Below are 18,555 nucleotides of genomic sequence, written 5' to 3'. Positions count from 1 at the left end.
TTTTCACTAAATTTAAATATTTCTTGTTGAAAAACCTCAAATTCTTATAAAATTACCTGTTTAATACTAAAATTATATTATATAAATATAAAATCAACTTAAATTGGATAACTTGCACTTGTATTATATTTACTACTTAAAAAAAGTTGTATACTTTCCTGAAAAAGGTACGTCGTGTTGGTTTTGCATTGTGTTAAGAAATTGAAATTGTGTGTCATTTCTAATGCGAGACAAAATTGCAACAGGAGACATACAAGTTAAGGATAATTGTTCTATGCATGCAAAATTGAGAAAGTGAATAAATAAGGACTAAGAGAGGGAACCTATATAAAACAAGTGTTTGGCCAATGATTGATGGTGGGTGGATCCTGGATATATAACAATAGCCTGTCCATGGTCTGCCACTACTTGTGATGCTTGGTGGCATGTATTTCCTTTGCAAACTATCAAGATGTAGTAAGGCGAATGTGGAACTAATACAACCATTACTTGAAATAATTTGTTAGACAACGATGTGAACTAATCAATCATTACAAATCGACCAGGAGAAAGCATGGTCATGTGCATTGTTAATTGTTAATTCAGCCTAAAGTGAAGGTAGGAAAATTTCTCCCCTAAAAGCCGAAAGATAAATGAACGTTTATTTATTCATCTTCTCGTCTTATTGTTCCTGCTCCTAACATATCTTTTGCGGCATTAACAATCACCATCCATTTATCGATCAATACTCTACAAAGTTGTATTTTAATCCAACTTCACTATAAACACACTTTTACTTTATAAATTTTACATGTGTTACACGGCGCATATTCATATCACATAGTTGAAGAATTGACGCGCGTGAATTTGTTATTTGGACTTCAAATGCATACTAATGAGAAGCAGCAAAAATTAGCCAGGATTAAGCGTTGCAGAGATAATAATCCTGTTAATCCTACATTGCAGCCTAAAATTATTACCTTAACAAAATTGACAGGTACAGCAAAATTAGAGTTTGAAACATGTCAAATTAAATTCCAACACAAAATTAATCAATAAAAAAATGATGCACTGCAGGTTTCAACTGCTCCATCCCACAGAGATATCTGGGTAAAAAAGAGAAAAAGAAAAACTACATTTTTTAATCTGAATCCTAGTGGCAGATATTGAACATCCTTTAGTATCTGTTGTAGGAGAGCTACAATGACATTTTCTTCTTCACTTGCAAGCCAAACACAATTTGAAACATTGACTGACTGCACCTTCTCTTTGAGAAGAAGATACAGAAATAGAGGGAAAGAATATTAGGATTGAAAGGAGAAGGGGAAAAAAGAAGAGAGATGCTGCCCATCCCAGTAACAAAATCAGCCACTTCTGGATCTTTTTCTAAAAGCTCTCTGAAGGGCACTTGTAGTGTGAGAGTTAATAATGTATATGTAGCCTCCAACCCAGTGGTTTTGTAAGATGGGAAAAGACACAAGAAGCCTTCTCCACACCAATGTCACCATGCCATGTTCTCTTCAATCATCTCTCTTTACGCATAGTACATGTACAAGCTATTTGCAGCAGCACAAGCAATTGAATTTTCACTTGGATGCCATGCTAAGTGCAGCAACTTCGTGGTGAAATCAAAAGAATTCCCATTAGCATCCACACCAGGGGTTTCTGCTCCTGTTCACAAATTTCAAATATTTGAAATTTGCTCAAATCAAAAAACAATTATGGAATCTTGCTCAAATCAGACAAGTGAAAGTGAAGACTGACCCCGTCTTACAACACGTGTTATACTATTTCCCAGTGATCTAGAGGGCCTTGAAGGTGTTGGAACTTGTCGTCTGAGAGAACGCAATAAGTTAATATAAATGCTACAATGCCTAACTAAAAACTATACTTGATGTCAGAGTTCCCATAAAATTACCTCATTGGATTTTTACTGGCTTCTAAAGTTGTAGCCTCAGCACTTCCAGCGGCACAACCAAACACACGAAATAGATTGCTGGCATCAAGTGAAACAAAATCGTAAGATGCGGGATAAACAATTCCAATGATGATCGAACCATGGATGAAGTTTGTATAAGAGACCTGTAAGAACCAGTTGCTACACGCAATCCATCTCCACTCAGACAACACTCGAACTTATCAAAAATTGAATCATTTTCATATAAATCACAAAGCTGGCATGTTCAAGGAAAAGTATAGCTAGTTATAACTCAAATAAAGCAGCCGAAAGAAATTCACGGTTCATCATCACTTATTTAAACACAGGAATCTAACCTTGGGTCTTAAATACTCATGAACCTGGAAAGTTGCAACAGGGCCTGAATCCATATTAATGTCCCACAACTGACAGAACAAGTCAATTAGTGAAATAAGATGATGCTTTAAGAATTTATAACATAAAGCAGAAATCCTCCAAAAAAGTCAGAAATGAAAGATATCAGTATGTTTATCTACACAATATTTGAATTTGAAATGAACATAGACCTAGAAAAATAATCAATATTCCATATATACTAGAATTGAAGGTTCATCCCCATCTCAATTTCCCATCCATTTGAATGGTTTTTTACCTGCCCATTTTCCCCACGAATTTTAATGAATTTCCCCTGCCCATTTTACATGTTATTTTCTTTACATTTTGTTTGTCATCAGAAATTTCTGTTTTGATGATGGTTGTGAGTGCATATGAAATGCAGGTCGTTGAATAAGGGTTATATGCAGTATTTAGTAAATGTTATTTATGAAGATTTTTTGTGTGAATATTATTTCTTTTAGTGTCTAGTTTATTTGTAAATTTTAAGAGAGAAAATAAATTGAGGTTAATTTTTGCTAACAAAGTTTCCTGATAGTGTTTATTTTAATATTTATTTCCATGAATATTTTATAAAAATGGTGCAAAGTGAGGGAAACTGAACTAGTAAAAAAACAAATAAATAAATAAAAGACCTTGGCTCAAATCAACTTTGGGTCTCTGGCAAATAGGCTCTTTAACTTTAAATTTTGGCAATTTGCACCCCCCCCCCCAAATTTTGAAAAATATTTCAATAGCCACTTTTCTGTACTTTTTGTTAATCAATTCAAATTGTAATCCCTTTTTATCTAAAACTTTTCAAACTTGTTAAATTCCTTACTTATTAAAAGATAGTAATTAGAAAATAAGTTTTGAAAATACTTTTTTCTTTTTGGGTGAAATTAATTATTGAGATGTTTTAAAGTTAAAGGAGATTGATTGTCAAAAATCTAATTCAGAGAGTCCAAATGAAAGCTTTAGCAGAAGCATAGATTTTGATATTAGAAAATTTCAAACCTTTAAAGTCATGTAATCACGACTAAGTATGTATCTTCCATCCTTCCCAAATTTTATGTCCGAGATAGAAGCAATAATCTCTGTGAAAAATGATCTGGACCCTGGAGCTTCTTGTTCCTCAAATCTGCACCAAAGGGTATTACCTATTAGAGTCTGCCAGGTATAAAAAATTACATATAAGCATACATATAATAGACTTCATAAAAATTCTGCTTGAAAGTCTAGACCAAGAAGGAAAAATAAATGACCTTTCCAGTAATTCTGTCTACAGTCTCAACATTTGTTAAAAACTGAAAGCCTTATGGGGGCAGCACCGCAGCAGGATGCTTAATTGTTAGGAGCCAAAAAAATTACCCAAAACCAAAAGAGTATATAAAAAATATGTACTTACAGTTTGGAATGAGAATCGCATAATGCTGATTGTCGCAAATCAACTAGACGGATTGAACCCTTTGAACTGCTATATGCCAACATATTACAATGTGTAGGGTGAAATTCTGCTGATGTTATAACCTCTGAAATAATAATATATAGGGTCAAGGCTCGATCAATACTTTTAAAATGGAACTAAGTTGAATAAAAAATGGAGGCAACCTTCACTTTACCCTACATCCATGAATTCCCAAACACTATGTTCACCACACTCAAACAGCCATCAATACAACCTTAAATACCCCTGCCTGTCACACGCAAATCCCCTCTCACTATAAAACGCCCAACAACCTGTTCTTACCCTTGATTCTGATAATGTTGAACTCTAATCCTGACACAGTTCAACATCAAACAAATTGAGACTATAAAGATGTACACAGGCAAAAGGTGCTCAAGGGATGGATTGGTCCGGGTTTAGCAAATTTTTTGACCATGTTTTCCCAAACCTATACCCTAGCTGAGTTGGTAAAGATTGAGTATAGGTTGGGCTGGGTCAGCCACACCAGCCCAAAGTTTAGAAAATACCTAATACAAAATGCAAGTCTAAAGAGAAAACAGGAGATTGGACTGGTTGTACAAAATTGCATCTCATAAAAGATACACATGTTCAACAATAAACCACTTTATGAAAGGAAAAAATAGTATCAAAGGATAAAAGTATAGCATAGCATAGTTTGACACACCACATACTATTTAGTGTGACACAACATAATATTTATCTATCTTGTCAAAATGTTAAAGGCTAATGGCTAAATAATTTAAAAGAGCATGTGATTCTTTCAACCACCATAAAGTAAAAACTTTTTTCCGACACTGAAAAATTTAGTATGGCCAATGTGAAATAAATATATATAATCAGGCAGGGTTAATTCTACAAAAGGGTGACACAGTCCAGAGTCCAGACCCAATATTTTCTTCAGGCCACAATTTTAGCTCAAACTTGGCCCAATTTTCAAGATGAACCCAGGTCCAACCCACCTTGAATGGCTTAAGCCTGGTTGAGTCACCAGACTAGGTTGGATTGACGAACAGGGTAGGCCATGGCAATTGAGCACCCACTGTGACTGTCAGTCAACTATAATTTATATATTGCATTATTTCTTTAACTATATAAAGTAATTAGTTTTAGTGTTTTACCAACAATGTTTAAAAGGATAATTTTTTTTTATCAGGCTTACCTGTCAGATCCTCCATATTCGTAGGCTTTACATCAACAATATTAAAACTTTGATTGCTAATTTCCAGGTTCCAAAGATTTATTCGCAAATCATCAGCTGATATGAAAGTTTCGCCATCACTAGAAGATATGAGCAACATAACACCATCCAAATTTGATCAGTATCTAGAAAACTATGAAAGTTAAAATTAAAAAAAAAAATGCACAAAATCATGTAAACATAAAAGTAATACCCCAGAAAGAAAACAGCTAGTCATCTTTTTCAGAATCATCACCATAGTAAAAGAAATAAAAAATAATGAAAGCAAGATTGACACTGAATAGCCTTTAACTAGAATATAAACCCTCTGGGTTCTCGACTTCATCCAAAATATGCTAGTAGAATACAGCAAAATAAAGTACATAAGAAAGCTAAAATCACCTGTTATTTGAAATAGAATTGATGTGGTAATCATGAGCATGTGCATACACTCTACGACATCGAGCAACTAAGCTGGTTTCATGGCTACTTACCTACATATTTTACAACACAAGTAAGTACTGCAAATTCTCAAACAAGCAATAGCCGAAGTTTGAAAAGGAAGAACTTCAACCAATTCCAATTCTTTCTTGACTTTTAAAGTATCAGAATCAGAGAACACCATTAAGTAAAACTAGTATCACGAAATCAACCACTATTGATATAGATTTGTTTGGATAAACTTCTCTACAAATACTTGTAAAAAAAAAAATAGGAAGCAAATGAAAAATGAGCTTTAATCAATACAAGAATTAGCAATTAGCTTATGCATGAGCTAATTTTAATTTTAGCTTATGGAGTGGAGGTTTATTTCATTTTTCCTTCCAATTTTCTTCTCCTACAAGTACTTACAGATAAATTTATCCAAACAAGCCCATATGTTTTTTGTACCAAGTTTAGCAAGTTCAATCTGTTTCTGCAAGGTTTTTTAACTTTAAAGAAACAAGAAACAGCACATCTGTTTTCAATTTTGAAGAAAAAGCATTGCAGAGCTTTGACCCTTTCACTAATAATCTCTTGGTTGTTTATAGTAAAAGGCATATTATAGAACAATTTATCCCTGATTAACATATACAGAAAATGATTGCAAGTGGAAGGGTTGGATACAACTACCATGGGTAATTTTAGTGAAGGTATGCCTCCTGGTGGAAATGAAAAGTCATTGCTTGGATAATTATATGATCTATCTGGAGATCCTCCATTTGCTAGATATGGCCTAGAATTACTTGAATTGCTTGAACTAGCAATATATCCATTTCCCATTGATTTTGAAGGGTCAACATTCATCTCAGAAATTTTCTTGACCTTCTTTTCTTGAACCTGTTTAACTCTCGGATGAGAAAAAATACAAATGAGTGGCCTAGGAGTCAATGGATCAATCAAATTATTCAAATGAAAAAAAATACAAATTGGAACGAACAACATTCATTTTGTATACATCACATGAACAAGCAAACAACCAATCTAGGTTACAAGTTTAATGAAAATAAATTTCCCTTAGGATCTATTTCATGGCAGGGCCTTCTTCTGTATCTATCCTCACAACATTCAATCATTTCAATGTATTTAATACAGTAAATATTAAGACACCACAAAGCATAATAAAGGTTTGCAAGTTAAACTTCACAAGCAAAAGATATGTCAGTTAAAGTCCTTGAAAGATGGAAGGGTTCAGAAAGGCAATCATGATACTATGCACTTGAAAATGAACATCCTACACATGAATGCACCCTCAAAAGTCATCGTCTACACGCAAAGTTATATGGTTAACAGAACAATAGTTCAATTAATGACCAATGATTCAAAGCATAGTTATCGATCTCAGATATCAACAGAGTGGCCAATACTAAAACCGCTAAATTGAAGATTGTAAATACAAGTCAAATAAGTTACATTTTTGTTTTTTTTTTGGTGTGAACAAAGGATATCTCCCAAACCAATGGAGATTAATTCCTTTTGAAACGTAGAAATTGCCGGAGTTTAACTCTTCAACCAAAGTATTTTCCATTCACAATGGCTTGGAAATTCAGGGGGGAACAATATGTTCAAAGTTCATAATTAATTTTCAAGAGTCATAGTCACAAGCTAAACATACAAGTCAATAACAATGAAAGTCAAGGAGTTATACAAGTTTAAGCCTTTTGCTGTACAATGGTGGCAAGAAGGTTTAAACCTAAAACCTTGTGCAAACTACTCAAACTCCCCCCCATTATGCTAACCCTAGTGAGTTATAAGTTCAAGCCTAACGCTTAAAACTCAGAATACACAAAAATAAAATAAAAAAAAAGTGAACAATACTGCAACAGGAAAGAGTTAGACCAAAGGCAAGACCAGTTTGAGATGAAAAGGATTTGGGTAACAACTAAGTTGAGCTATAGATGGTGTGCAGAAATGAGCAATGGGTCACAGGGCTTGCCTGGAAGGCTGGAACTATGCCAGTGAGCAGTAGTCCAAAGGTATTGTGTCAAAATAGAGACATCTTGGGATGTTTATGTGAAAGAGTATTCAGAAAAAGGTTTTAAACCCTTTACTCTAAGAAAAAAGGGAGAAAACATAAAATAACCCCCAAAACGAGGTTAGACATCACAATGGGGAACAGAGACAGGTACTTAGCCCCTACCACTGTTGCAGCCACAAATTATCATGATTTCTTTCACAGTAGCAGATGGGAGAGCTGCAAAACAAAAATATTACACAAGATTTCTGGAGTAGTCCACTTTGACACCATGACAGACTGACAGTGGGACTATAGCATGCTATTAACTATGATTCAAATATAATTGGTAACTTGAGAAGGCAAAGCCTGCCAATAGAATCCAATTTGAAGGAAGATATATCTCATAGCATTAATACATCTCTGTAAACAGAAAACTGTCAAAGCATGTGAAACCAGTGACCAAACTTCGTTCCTCAGAAGTGCAACCTTGTGCACAAGTTACCAGTGAATTGATAAATAAGAGCACTAAGCATACTAAAGGTGTCAATTATTTAATACCTTCCAAAATTTGATTGTTTTATCGTTTGTGGAAAGAAGGAAGAGGGCACCATTAGCTGTTTGGCACCATCTGATTTTGTTGATTTTCTCTTCAATCTCCAAACTCTTGAGATAGTCAAACTGAAACAATGATCATACATTATAAATGTTGATGCTTCCGAGCCATAGGATGTTTGTGCAACATCACAGAGCAAATGATGATTACCTCAGGCTCATGACTCTGAAACTCTGTTTTGTAACGGAACTCAGGATGCCTACTAATGGAATAGTCCATCCTCTCCAAATCCCTTCTTGATCCACCATGCTGCATGTTTCAGCATACATACATATTACAATACTAAGTGCATAACAAAGACTCTATCAAAACAAAGTTTAGCTTATTCATTTTGAAAAAGAAAACACTTGCGTAAGCAAAAATCAGTCTTACATCTTTTGTATCTGTTCTCTCAAAGAGAACCACTCGACCACCCCGATCACCGGTAGCAAGATGATTACCAGACTTGTCAAATTCAATAGCAGAAATTATGTCCACTGTAGAAAGACAATAAGGCAAACAGTCAGGAAACTTAAACATTATCCTGCAACAAAAGCCAATTCAGATACAAAACACCAAATCCCTCTTTCGCAATCATTAGGACACTCATTCACTCTCTCCTCCCCTTGAAAGCACCTGATTCCAGATATTCTAAATAGCTTCCTTCACTTTTTGTTAGGACAGAAAATGAGGTTTCCAGCCTGAGACAGACAGAATTACCACACAAACCCATTCTTAAAGTATAAGCTAAACATTTCCAGTGAAGAGACCCCAACCTAGCAAACTCATCCAAAACCAAAATTGCCTTTAACATTGTCAAAGACACATATCAAGACCAGACCCCAGCAGTGAATCTTCATGGCCACTCTCCAAACTACACAACACCGAGATCTAACCCATCATACTCAAACAAAGTCACACATTGATTGACAAACTATAGCAACCAATCCCCAACAACGGAAGTGGCCGAAGCAAAAAACCAAACAAGACCCACAATCAGACAAGGATCAAAGCAGTGACCCAAAAGGCAAAACAAACATTACTGGACAAAAGAAACAAGGCAGTAACGAAACACGATCCGAAACGGATCGAATCAAACCCTAATCCCAAACCAGGAATTGGATCCGACAAAGACACGAAAAGCATGCCCCTTTTCCCAAGCACCAATACGAGGTACGAGAATTACCTTCCTGAACCTCTTCCCCTGCCGTACGCTCCCCGAAGACCTGAGAGAATTTCCACTCCAGAGGGTGCGGTGGACCCGCCGGAGCTGCCACGACCTCATCGCCACCGTTCATTTTCAACGGCCACCCAACACGCGACTGAATCGGCCAATCCTATGAGTGCATCAAAGATCGCTTTCTGGGTTTTCACAAGATCATAGGTTCACAAAGACCCGTCTAAAAAAGAAATAAAATTTCTTTTCTCTTCTCTTTGGGTTCCCAGTTGAACCATTGGAACACAAAAAAGACCAAAATCTTTCTCTCTCCTACACCCTTCTCTATCCAAGTTATTCTCTCTCTACGAGGACAATATCGGTATTCTCTGTATTAAAAAATTACTGAGCAAACGGTTCCTTGGTGTTGGACATGAAAAGAGAAATAAAAAAAAATTAAAAAAAAATAATCACACGTACACACCAACACACTTATGTTTAGTTCTCTCTCGACAATAAGGTTCTGTTTGTTTTTTTACGTACGTAAAAAAAATAATTTAATTTTAAAAAATTTCCTCGTCTGTGACACCCTCATTTGTTGTTATTGTTACAACGAAGTGTTGATTGGACTGGGATAGTCTGTGTGGCCGGACTGTGATGGCTGTGTGGTACAGTCAGGTGAGGTTAAGAATAATTTTACTAACATGATTCAAGTTTATTTATTAATTAAGGATTTGTTTGGGTTGTGGAATTATAAAAATGTGGATCATGAAATGACTTGATTGTCCTTTTGTATTTTTATTTGTGACACCTGCTTTATCAGGAGAACAAGACAGTATTTATAAAGGAAGAGGATTTTTAAGGAAATAATATTTTAATGAATGAAAAACATTGGTTGTGAGAAGAAAAAAGAAAGACAAAATTTGGGTCGTGGATAATAATAATAAGTTAGTGTTGCATGTGACAATCAACAATGATGAATAGTGTACACACATGCAATGCAAGCAGTAGTGTCACTAGTGTGTGATGCCTTGTGTTGTGTTTGCACAAGTTTCCATTCCAAACTTGTGTATGACCAATAACTTGATTTTGACATTGAGATGGGCGTTTACTCATATCACACTACACACGACACTTTTTCTCATGTATTTGGAGTTTTGTTCTCTTATCAAGTTGCTCTTGTTACATTTATGTGTAATAAGGTAGTACTACTATTTATGCATATTTCAGCACTCATTTTAAAATAATCACTTTTTAATATAAATTTCAAATGTTGAAATTTAAACTTGATCACGAAGACAACATTTAACATGATCTTTGTTTTAAATATTATCAATAACTAAGTGGAAGATTTCAAAGTGTAAAAAGTTGTTCATCATCAAGTGTGAGAATAAGAAAACTATTTGTAAAAGTAATAGATTTTGTTTTTTATGGACAATGACAAATTCCTAATGGTATTTACTGCGTGAGGTCGTGTTCATGATGATTGAAGTTGAAGCTTGAAATTGACAGGGCAGCATTATGCAGTGGGTGTGTTGATGGAGGAAAACACACAGAAAATGAGTCTAGTCTGGGAACAAATCGTGTCTAGGTTAGGTGCAACCCATGTGCATGGATAACCAATAATTATATTAAATTACTAAATATTTCATGGACGTAACATAAATATTAATAACATATTATCTGGTATTATTTTAAACACATTTTTATTGTTCACTACGTTTATAAAATATATATATATATATATATATATATATATATATATATATATATATTAAAATTGTGTGTCTTATTTGTTATGTATTGAGTGAGTTTCACTTAATATCTTATATATAATTTCTAGTACATATTAATTAACAATAAATAAATTTATTTTTTCTCCTATAAATATTTATATATAGAAAAGTTTACATAAATATTCTATATTGAAATAAATGTGTTAAAAAATTATTTGTAACACTTTTTTTTTAATCATCTCATTAATGTGAAATATTTATCAACAATATAAAAAAATCTAATGGATCACAAATAAATTCTAATGAAATTTTCTCTTTTTACACTATCAGGACCAGAATCGAGATTTTGTTTAAAGAATCTGAACTAGTACTACTTAACTTTGGGTTAAATATATATATAAAGATTGAAAACCTAATAGCAATGCATATAAATACTAGTTTCCGATTACCCCTTCCCTTTGTCTTTGTGCATTTTATTGTTTTCAATTTTTATTATAAACTACTAGTTTAATGTTATCTCATCTTAATTATATCTAATAAATTATATTTTTTTATTTTAATTATAAATAACAATCATTAATTGTTAAAGTTATTTAAAATGAATTTCTTAATATTTTTTATTTATTATACATTTACTTATAATTAACATTAAATATAACAATCACTTAAAATAAAAAATATATTTAAAATAAAATTTGAATTAATAATAGAATTAATTAAAAATAATTATATTAATTATTTTTCTTGATTTTGATAATTTATCGTATGTTGTTTATAATTAGGACCTGTATTATCTACGCATGATAACCATTTATTTTATAAAGTTAAAATTTACCATAAAATATATTTATATATATAAATTATGTTATATTTAAATTTTTTAATAAATAAATATTTTTAACTTAAAAGTTGTATTTTAGTTTTATAGTAAAAAATTTATACTATGATATAACTTTTTAATTATTGATAATTATCTTAAAATATTAAAATATTATTTTAAAATAAAGATGAAAATGAAAAAATAAAAAGATTAAAAAATTTTAAAAAAACACTATTGTTAAAAAAGAACTCGTAAAACTACTATCATTCTTAAAAACACTCTTAATCAATATAACTATTGTAGTTTATAAAAGATGATAATTATGATTATGCTTTTTGTCTTAAGTATATGAATTAATTAATGAGTCAAAAAAAAGTTTTTAAAGTTTAAAAAAAAGATTATGCAAATATATTGTATTCCTTTTAAAACATAAGTAATTTCTGCTTTTAACCTCGATCTGTCTTAAACATATACCCGGGTGAATATAATAGATAAATGGTTATAATTATAATATTATGTGATTGAAGATGTGTACACTAAGCATGAATGTTATTGGTGGATGAAACTTTCAGCTTCTAAAACAGTTGATTATTCCAATTATAGGAAAAGGAAGATATTCGACATCTAGAAAGCCTAATGCAGTAGCAGAGGTGACTCATAAATCACATACTCTTTTATTCACTCTGTGGAAGAGTTAACATTACATATTGAAGTAGACATCTGTGGTATGTGGAAATGGAAATGACAACAGGTTTTGCTTCTTTATGTCAATTATTTCCATTTCAGATAGCAAGAAATAATTTGGCATGTTTAACCACGAGCTTTGCCATTTCAACTTTGCTATCACAAGTTTTCTAGTTTCTGCCTATTCTCTCAATTCTTTCTCTCTCACTTACATCATTCCACAATTTTCCAATTTCTTTATTTCAGATTCAATCAATTCTTTCTCATGTATAGCATCAACTTTAACATCATCTTTTACATAACCATTTTGTCATATTCCCAAAATAACTCTAGTGTTCTATTCTCAAATTTGTACCGTCCAATTATTTTCTGCTCTAACCTTCATAATGTCGTGTATATTGACTTCTTTCATGTCAATTTGTTGATTACCTCTTAGTGTCATATTGCTTCATTCTTCTTATTCAGTTCCACTGCTGATTTTTTCCTCATCAGGACTTACAGCATGAAGGTAGGTTACTTTTACAATATTGTTGCATGCACTTCAAAGTGTTGGTATGAATCAATTTGGTATGTATTATCATAAATCAAGTTTCACAATGTTAAAATAATGTTGGATCATTAAAAGTCACCTTCTGTAAAAGTAAATTAATCTTTAATTATCAATTTTGAAATTTTATATAAATTATATTTTACTTTTTCTGTTATTAATTTCCAATCCTAATAATAGTGTCATTAATAAAAAAATAATGATAATAAGTAACATTGTGGCATAATAGAGGGCATTTATCTTATAAAGTACTAAAAGTTTAGGAAAAAATTGTTCCTTTATCTTTCGGGTTATTGTCTATCTACTTGATGTTCTTTTTCTTTTCTTTGTTGAAAATGAGAAATTTAGCTATTTTTTTCCTTCCAATCCACATGCATCTAGTTTTTCTTTTGACTTAATGACTGTGACATAGGGTCCTTTCTCCATAAGACACATCATGGTAAGGAATATATTTTAACCTTGATGGATGATCACTCTTTATCCACTTAGAATTATTTGATGGCTGCAAAATTGGAAGGTTCCGATTTAATCATGTTACTATCGATGATCAAAACTTAGTTTAGAAAGGTGATCAAACAATTCAAGTTTGATAATACAAACGATTTGGATTTAATTAGAAAGCTCATTTTACTGGCAAAAAAAAAAACGACAAAAATTTATTTACGGTTTATATGATCTCTATTACTTCTTTTGTCAATAAAATAAATTCCAATTTCATATTTTCCCGTTTATGTAGCCATTATTTAACTGACAGTTCACTCAACGATAACCTTGCTATTGAATTTTTAATTGACTATTGAATTTTTAATTGATAGCTAAAAAAGGAAGCATATTGCTAAATTAACAACAATAATACACGAACATCGGTACACTCTATTCCAATCACATTATATATCATTAATATTTAATATTTATCTTTATCTCCCTATATCCAAATCACATCACATCATTTATTTGGTGTATATTTTTTTTCCTGTTTTTTCTCTCTTTTATCTCTGTTGTACTATGTTTGTTTTGGTTGATTTGGGAAAAAATGAATTAGAAAGAAACAAAGATGATAGAAATAATAATTTTTTGGTGGATTGGATAGCATGGAAACAAAAGGCAGAAAGAATAAGTTAGGTGGGTGCCACCATAATTTTATTTCCTCTCTTCGCAACAGTGAAATGAATGGAGTGACAATGTCAAGAGTAATGTTGCAAACAATGAATGGCACTGTCACTTTTGTACTTCCATATATGTTTTATCACTTTTTTTTCTTCTAAAACTAATTAGATTTTTAACATTTTTACGAAAAAACATATATTCAAAATTTAAAATCTATATTAATATTATATCCTAAGAATAATAAATAATTTATGTTAAAAAAATTAATGAGTATATAATATTGTTCATATAACTTATTTCTTTCTTTCTACACTTTTTCCTACTTATCCAAACAAGTAGAAGAAAAAAAGAATTCATTTAATTTTGTTATTTAAATCGATCCAAACAATACATACTTTTCAGTTCATTTAATTTGTATTTATATCACTCCTTTTTTTTCTTTTTCTTTTTTATTTTATACCTCTATTTTATTTCTAATCCATGTAAAGAATAAGTGTCTATTAGAGTTTGAGCAAGTACCGACCATTTTCTAATTGCTGAGAAAGTGTTTGTTTGGTAGAGAGAGGGAAAAAAGAGAGAGAAGAAGATAAAAGAAAAGAAATAATGAAAAATAAAAATATAATGAATTGGTTAATTTGTTGGGCCTAGATCCTCTCTAGTCCTCTCCATCCCTCTTCTTTCTTTAATTTTTCCTCATTTATCTATCATTTTTTTTTTTTATGTACTTCTTCTTTTAATTTTTTGGCTAGAGAAGTTGCAGATACAAGAGGGGATCTAAGCTCAATTTTTTTTTTTGAAAAAAATATTTTGTTTAAAAAATAATCAATTAAGCCCGTAAGAGAAGGAGACTCCTAATAATTAGGAGAAACATAAAATAGAGCAACATAATCAATTATATTACATTGTCTCTTTGTAAATAGGCAAATAGAGCTATAAAATTCCCCATAATTTTGCTCATATCAGTATGATTTTTTTTCCTTCTGTGTATCCTACTCAATTTCTCCTCAAATTCACAGATTTTTCACACTATTAAACACTCATAAATAATAAATTTATCTTCACTTTTATATTTTTCTCTGTTCCCTCCATCCATATTCTACTACCCCAAACAAAGTGTGAATGTTTTGGGACTTTCCAAATAGATACATAGCAAGCATTAAATTCATTTATTTAAAGAATAAATTTACTTAAACTTATTTTATATAATTATTAAATTAAAAGTTTTTAATATATAGATCAAATTTCCAAAATTTTTAAAAATTTAAAATTGATAATTTATATTTTTAATTTAAATTAACAAATAATTATAAAAATATTTTATATAAATTTGAATTAATGAAATAAAATATTAAGTAATATTTAAATTTTTTAAAACTTTATAAACTTATCCATATATTAAAAAATTTTAATTCAATAATAAAATCATTAAAATTTAATGTAAAACATGAGTTATTAAATGGAGTAAGTATTGATAGACTTACTTTTAAAGTAAGTAAATCCCCCTCCAATTAAAAAAAGGACCATCAAATTTACTTCAACAAAAATCTAAATGTGGTGCCTAACTCAAAGAAGGGAAAGTATTTATTTATTAAGATAAAGGACAAGATTATCTCATCACTTTACACTCAATAATAACCATTAAATCTCATTAAAATAAAAAAAAAAAATCAACTCCTAATAATAAATAAGCTTAATAAATTACAATATTTAAATACATAAATTACATTCAAAATTTATATAATTAAATATTTAAAACATGTAAATTATGTTTTAAACTTATGGTATATGATTTATAATCTAACATAATATTAACTTTAATTATTGATAATTTATTAAAAATATAACAAAATATTAAGATAAATTTTCCACATCAATAGAATTTTTTATTATAACAAAATATTTTAACGTGTATTTCACATTATAAATGTTTATTATATATAACTAAAATTAAATATATATATATATATATAATTTTTATCTTTTAAATTTCATGAATAATTATGAAAATGTTTTATATAATTTAATATATTTTTTAAATTTAATATACTAATTTGTTTCAATAAACTTTAAAATAATTAAATTAGCTATTAAATTTACAATTTAAAATATATAATAATTTAGATCAAACGATCTAAATTAATCAATTATGAATAATTAAAGAATGATCATTAGATTTATTTTAATGAAAATCTAAAATGTGACGAGACTTAAAAAAAAGAAAAATATCCATTTATTAAAATAAAGGAAGATATTATCTTATCACCTCACACTTAATAATAACCATTAAATCTCATTAAAAATTTTAAAAAAATTAATTCTTAATTATATACAAGCTTAATAAATTATAATATTTAAATTAAAAAATTATATTTAAAATTTGTATAAATATAAAAATTATATTTTAGATTTGTAATATATAATTTATATTCTAACACAATAATATTTTTAATTATTTATAATTTATTTAAAGGTACAATAAAATATTAAGATAAATTATTTATAGCGTAGTACATTTTTATTATAATAAATATTTTAGCATATATATTTTGCATACTAAATGTTTATTATGTATAATTAAAATTTATAATAATTATATCTAAAGAAATTATATTTAGATATATAAATTATATTTATAATTTGTATAATTAAATACTTTAAACATATAAATTATATTTTTAATTTTAGATAAAAAAAACTTATAAATAAATATGATAAATAAAGATTGAATTAGATAATAAATTTATAAAAAAAAACTTTAAAAATGTTGACGTCGAAGAATAATTTAAAAAGTACTTTTGCATAAGATAACTATTTATATTTAATTAATTTCTTATTTATTTTTAAAAAAATTAACCTCTTATCTTTTTAAATATATGTTTTTTTATTTTTATTTTAATATTTTTTATTAATATATTATCAATAATTTAAAAAATTGTGTAAATATTTATCATAATATAACATATACTTTATATGTTCAAATTATTTATTACTATAAATTTTAATAATTACATTATTTATTATGAATTTAGTTACATTACGTAATTTGTTATAATATTAATTGCACAAACTATAATACTATTATGTTAAAAGATGTATTTTTTTATAAATATTCACATTAAAAGTTTTTTTTTACTCACATACTTTTTATATTTCTAGTTAGATACCTATTATAACCTAGTAGATATGATTCCCTTAGCATTTATTATTTTACTAGAATATTAAAAAATAAATTTTTTTCTTTAAATATTTGTTTATTTATATTATCAATTATATAAGATGAAAAACCCAAACATGATTTATTCATAAAAGATAGAAATGATTAAAGGAGAGAGAGAAAACTCTTTAGAAATATTTAAAATTTGCCACCAACATTATTTAGTTGCAAACTCAGTTACAAGTTGATTATTTTCATTTAATTTTTTAACGACTAATTAAGATTTGGTCGTAAGATGACACTATATGTCTTACTAGAAGAATATTAGTTGCAATTTATAGGTAATAATGTTATTTGAGCAAATAATATTAGGTTACTGTTTGGTAGTATTTTTGGTTACAAAATTGGTAGTTATATTTTTTGAAAATAAAATTTAGAAAAATAACCCTTTATAAATAGACTTAGTGATTGATATGTTAGTTACCACATGCTTGGATCGCTAATATGATTGCTAGTTTGTTGTATAATTAAAAAATGTTTTTTGTTGCTAAATTAGTATATATATAACCAACAACATCCAACAACATCCATCAACATACAACATGTAATAAATTCATCTAGTTTATCCAAATTCACCATTTAACCAAACAAGCAACAAGTTTTATAATGTACTCCATGCTAGATGCCATACACCTTGCATTCGACACCATTAAGACAGAGAGCACTCTATTTTGCCCACGCCTCACTCCATTTAACTTGCGTCCAACATGGATGAGGTAGAAAACCTTCGGGCTCTCACGCTTGGCGTGAAAAAATCCATGTCTGACCCCATTTAAAGTAAAGACGATTTTCTCTCCTTACCCCAGTGCCACTCCTTTAAAACTCAACACTAGTTTAGGCAGAAACAATTCTTCCACCTCATAGTCGGCGTCATTCAAACCACACCTCGTGTGACTAAGTCAGAGGTTTTTCTCTCCCCACACACTTAGTGCCACCAATCTTGCGTCCAACGTGAGCAAGACAAAGGTCCCTGATTCAAGTAACGTCTGGCGCCCTAAAGGCACACCTGGTGCAATAATGAGTTATGCACTTTACAAATGTTTGAACTGACTCAAAACACATGAAAATCAAAAGATACCAAACATTCAACAGACAACAACACTTCCATACACTTCAAACAACTCATTTCTACTAGAAAAAAAAACACTCAACATGCTATCATCATTGATCAATATAATCAAATTTATCCTCATCAACCTTATGAGCGACAAAAAATCACTAACAACATAATCACCAAAGCATGCAAATCAAGCCACGATCCAATAAGAAATCAACATAAACAACTCGGAATCAAAAATAGTTTTCCTTACCTCAAATCCAAAGAGAACCAAAGAAGAAGGAGAAGAAC

The 18,555-nt window shown here is 29.8% G+C and overlaps 1 protein-coding gene across 2 annotated transcripts; it reads right to left on the bottom strand.

The window, feature by feature from the left end:
* Positions 1-987: 987 nt before the first annotated feature.
* On the bottom strand, positions 988-9,448 carry LOC109805622 (serine/threonine protein phosphatase 2A 55 kDa regulatory subunit B beta isoform). 2 transcript variants are annotated; one of them, XM_020367783.3, is made up of 14 exons: positions 9,130-9,448; positions 8,337-8,440; positions 8,115-8,213; positions 7,910-8,029; positions 6,025-6,234; positions 5,317-5,408; positions 4,897-5,015; positions 3,678-3,801; positions 3,287-3,410; positions 2,254-2,322; positions 2,062-2,153; positions 1,898-1,975; positions 1,744-1,814; positions 988-1,650 (listed from the first exon to the last, which is right to left on the bottom strand). In XM_020367783.3, exons 1-14 carry the CDS (start codon positions 9,239-9,241, stop codon positions 1,514-1,516), a joined length of 1,551 nt encoding a protein of 516 aa, XP_020223372.1. In that variant the 5' UTR covers positions 9,242-9,448; the 3' UTR covers positions 988-1,513. The 2 variants fall into 2 exon arrangements, with proteins under 2 accessions (XP_020223372.1, XP_020223373.1); XM_020367784.3 differs by having other exon boundaries at positions 6,028-6,234.
* Between the last annotated feature and the right edge of the window lie 9,107 nt (positions 9,449-18,555).

Source organism: Cajanus cajan, chromosome 10 (genome assembly GCF_000230855.2).
Source record: "Cajanus cajan strain Asha chromosome 10, NIPB_CcT2T_4, whole genome shotgun sequence".
In the NCBI taxonomy this organism is placed as follows: domain Eukaryota; kingdom Viridiplantae; phylum Streptophyta; class Magnoliopsida; order Fabales; family Fabaceae; genus Cajanus; species Cajanus cajan.
Note: the sequence above shows the minus strand (reverse complement) of the source record. Positions and strands in the feature narration are given on the sequence as shown.

What these genes read in the sequence shown, in the direction of transcription:
- LOC109805622 (XM_020367783.3), bottom strand. Translation starts at nt 9,241, where the DNA reads ATGAACGGTGGCGATGAGGTCGTGGCAGCTCCGGCGGGTCCACCGCAC. An exon ending in AATTCTATTTCAAATAACAG is followed by an intron (nt 5,016 to 5,316) that starts GTGATTTTAGCT and finishes CATATCTTCTAG; the next exon opens with TGATGGCGAAACTTTCATAT. An exon ending in TGCGATTCTCATTCCAAACT is followed by an intron (nt 3,411 to 3,677) that starts GTAAGTACATAT and finishes CCTTTGGTGCAG; the next exon opens with ATTTGAGGAACAAGAAGCTC.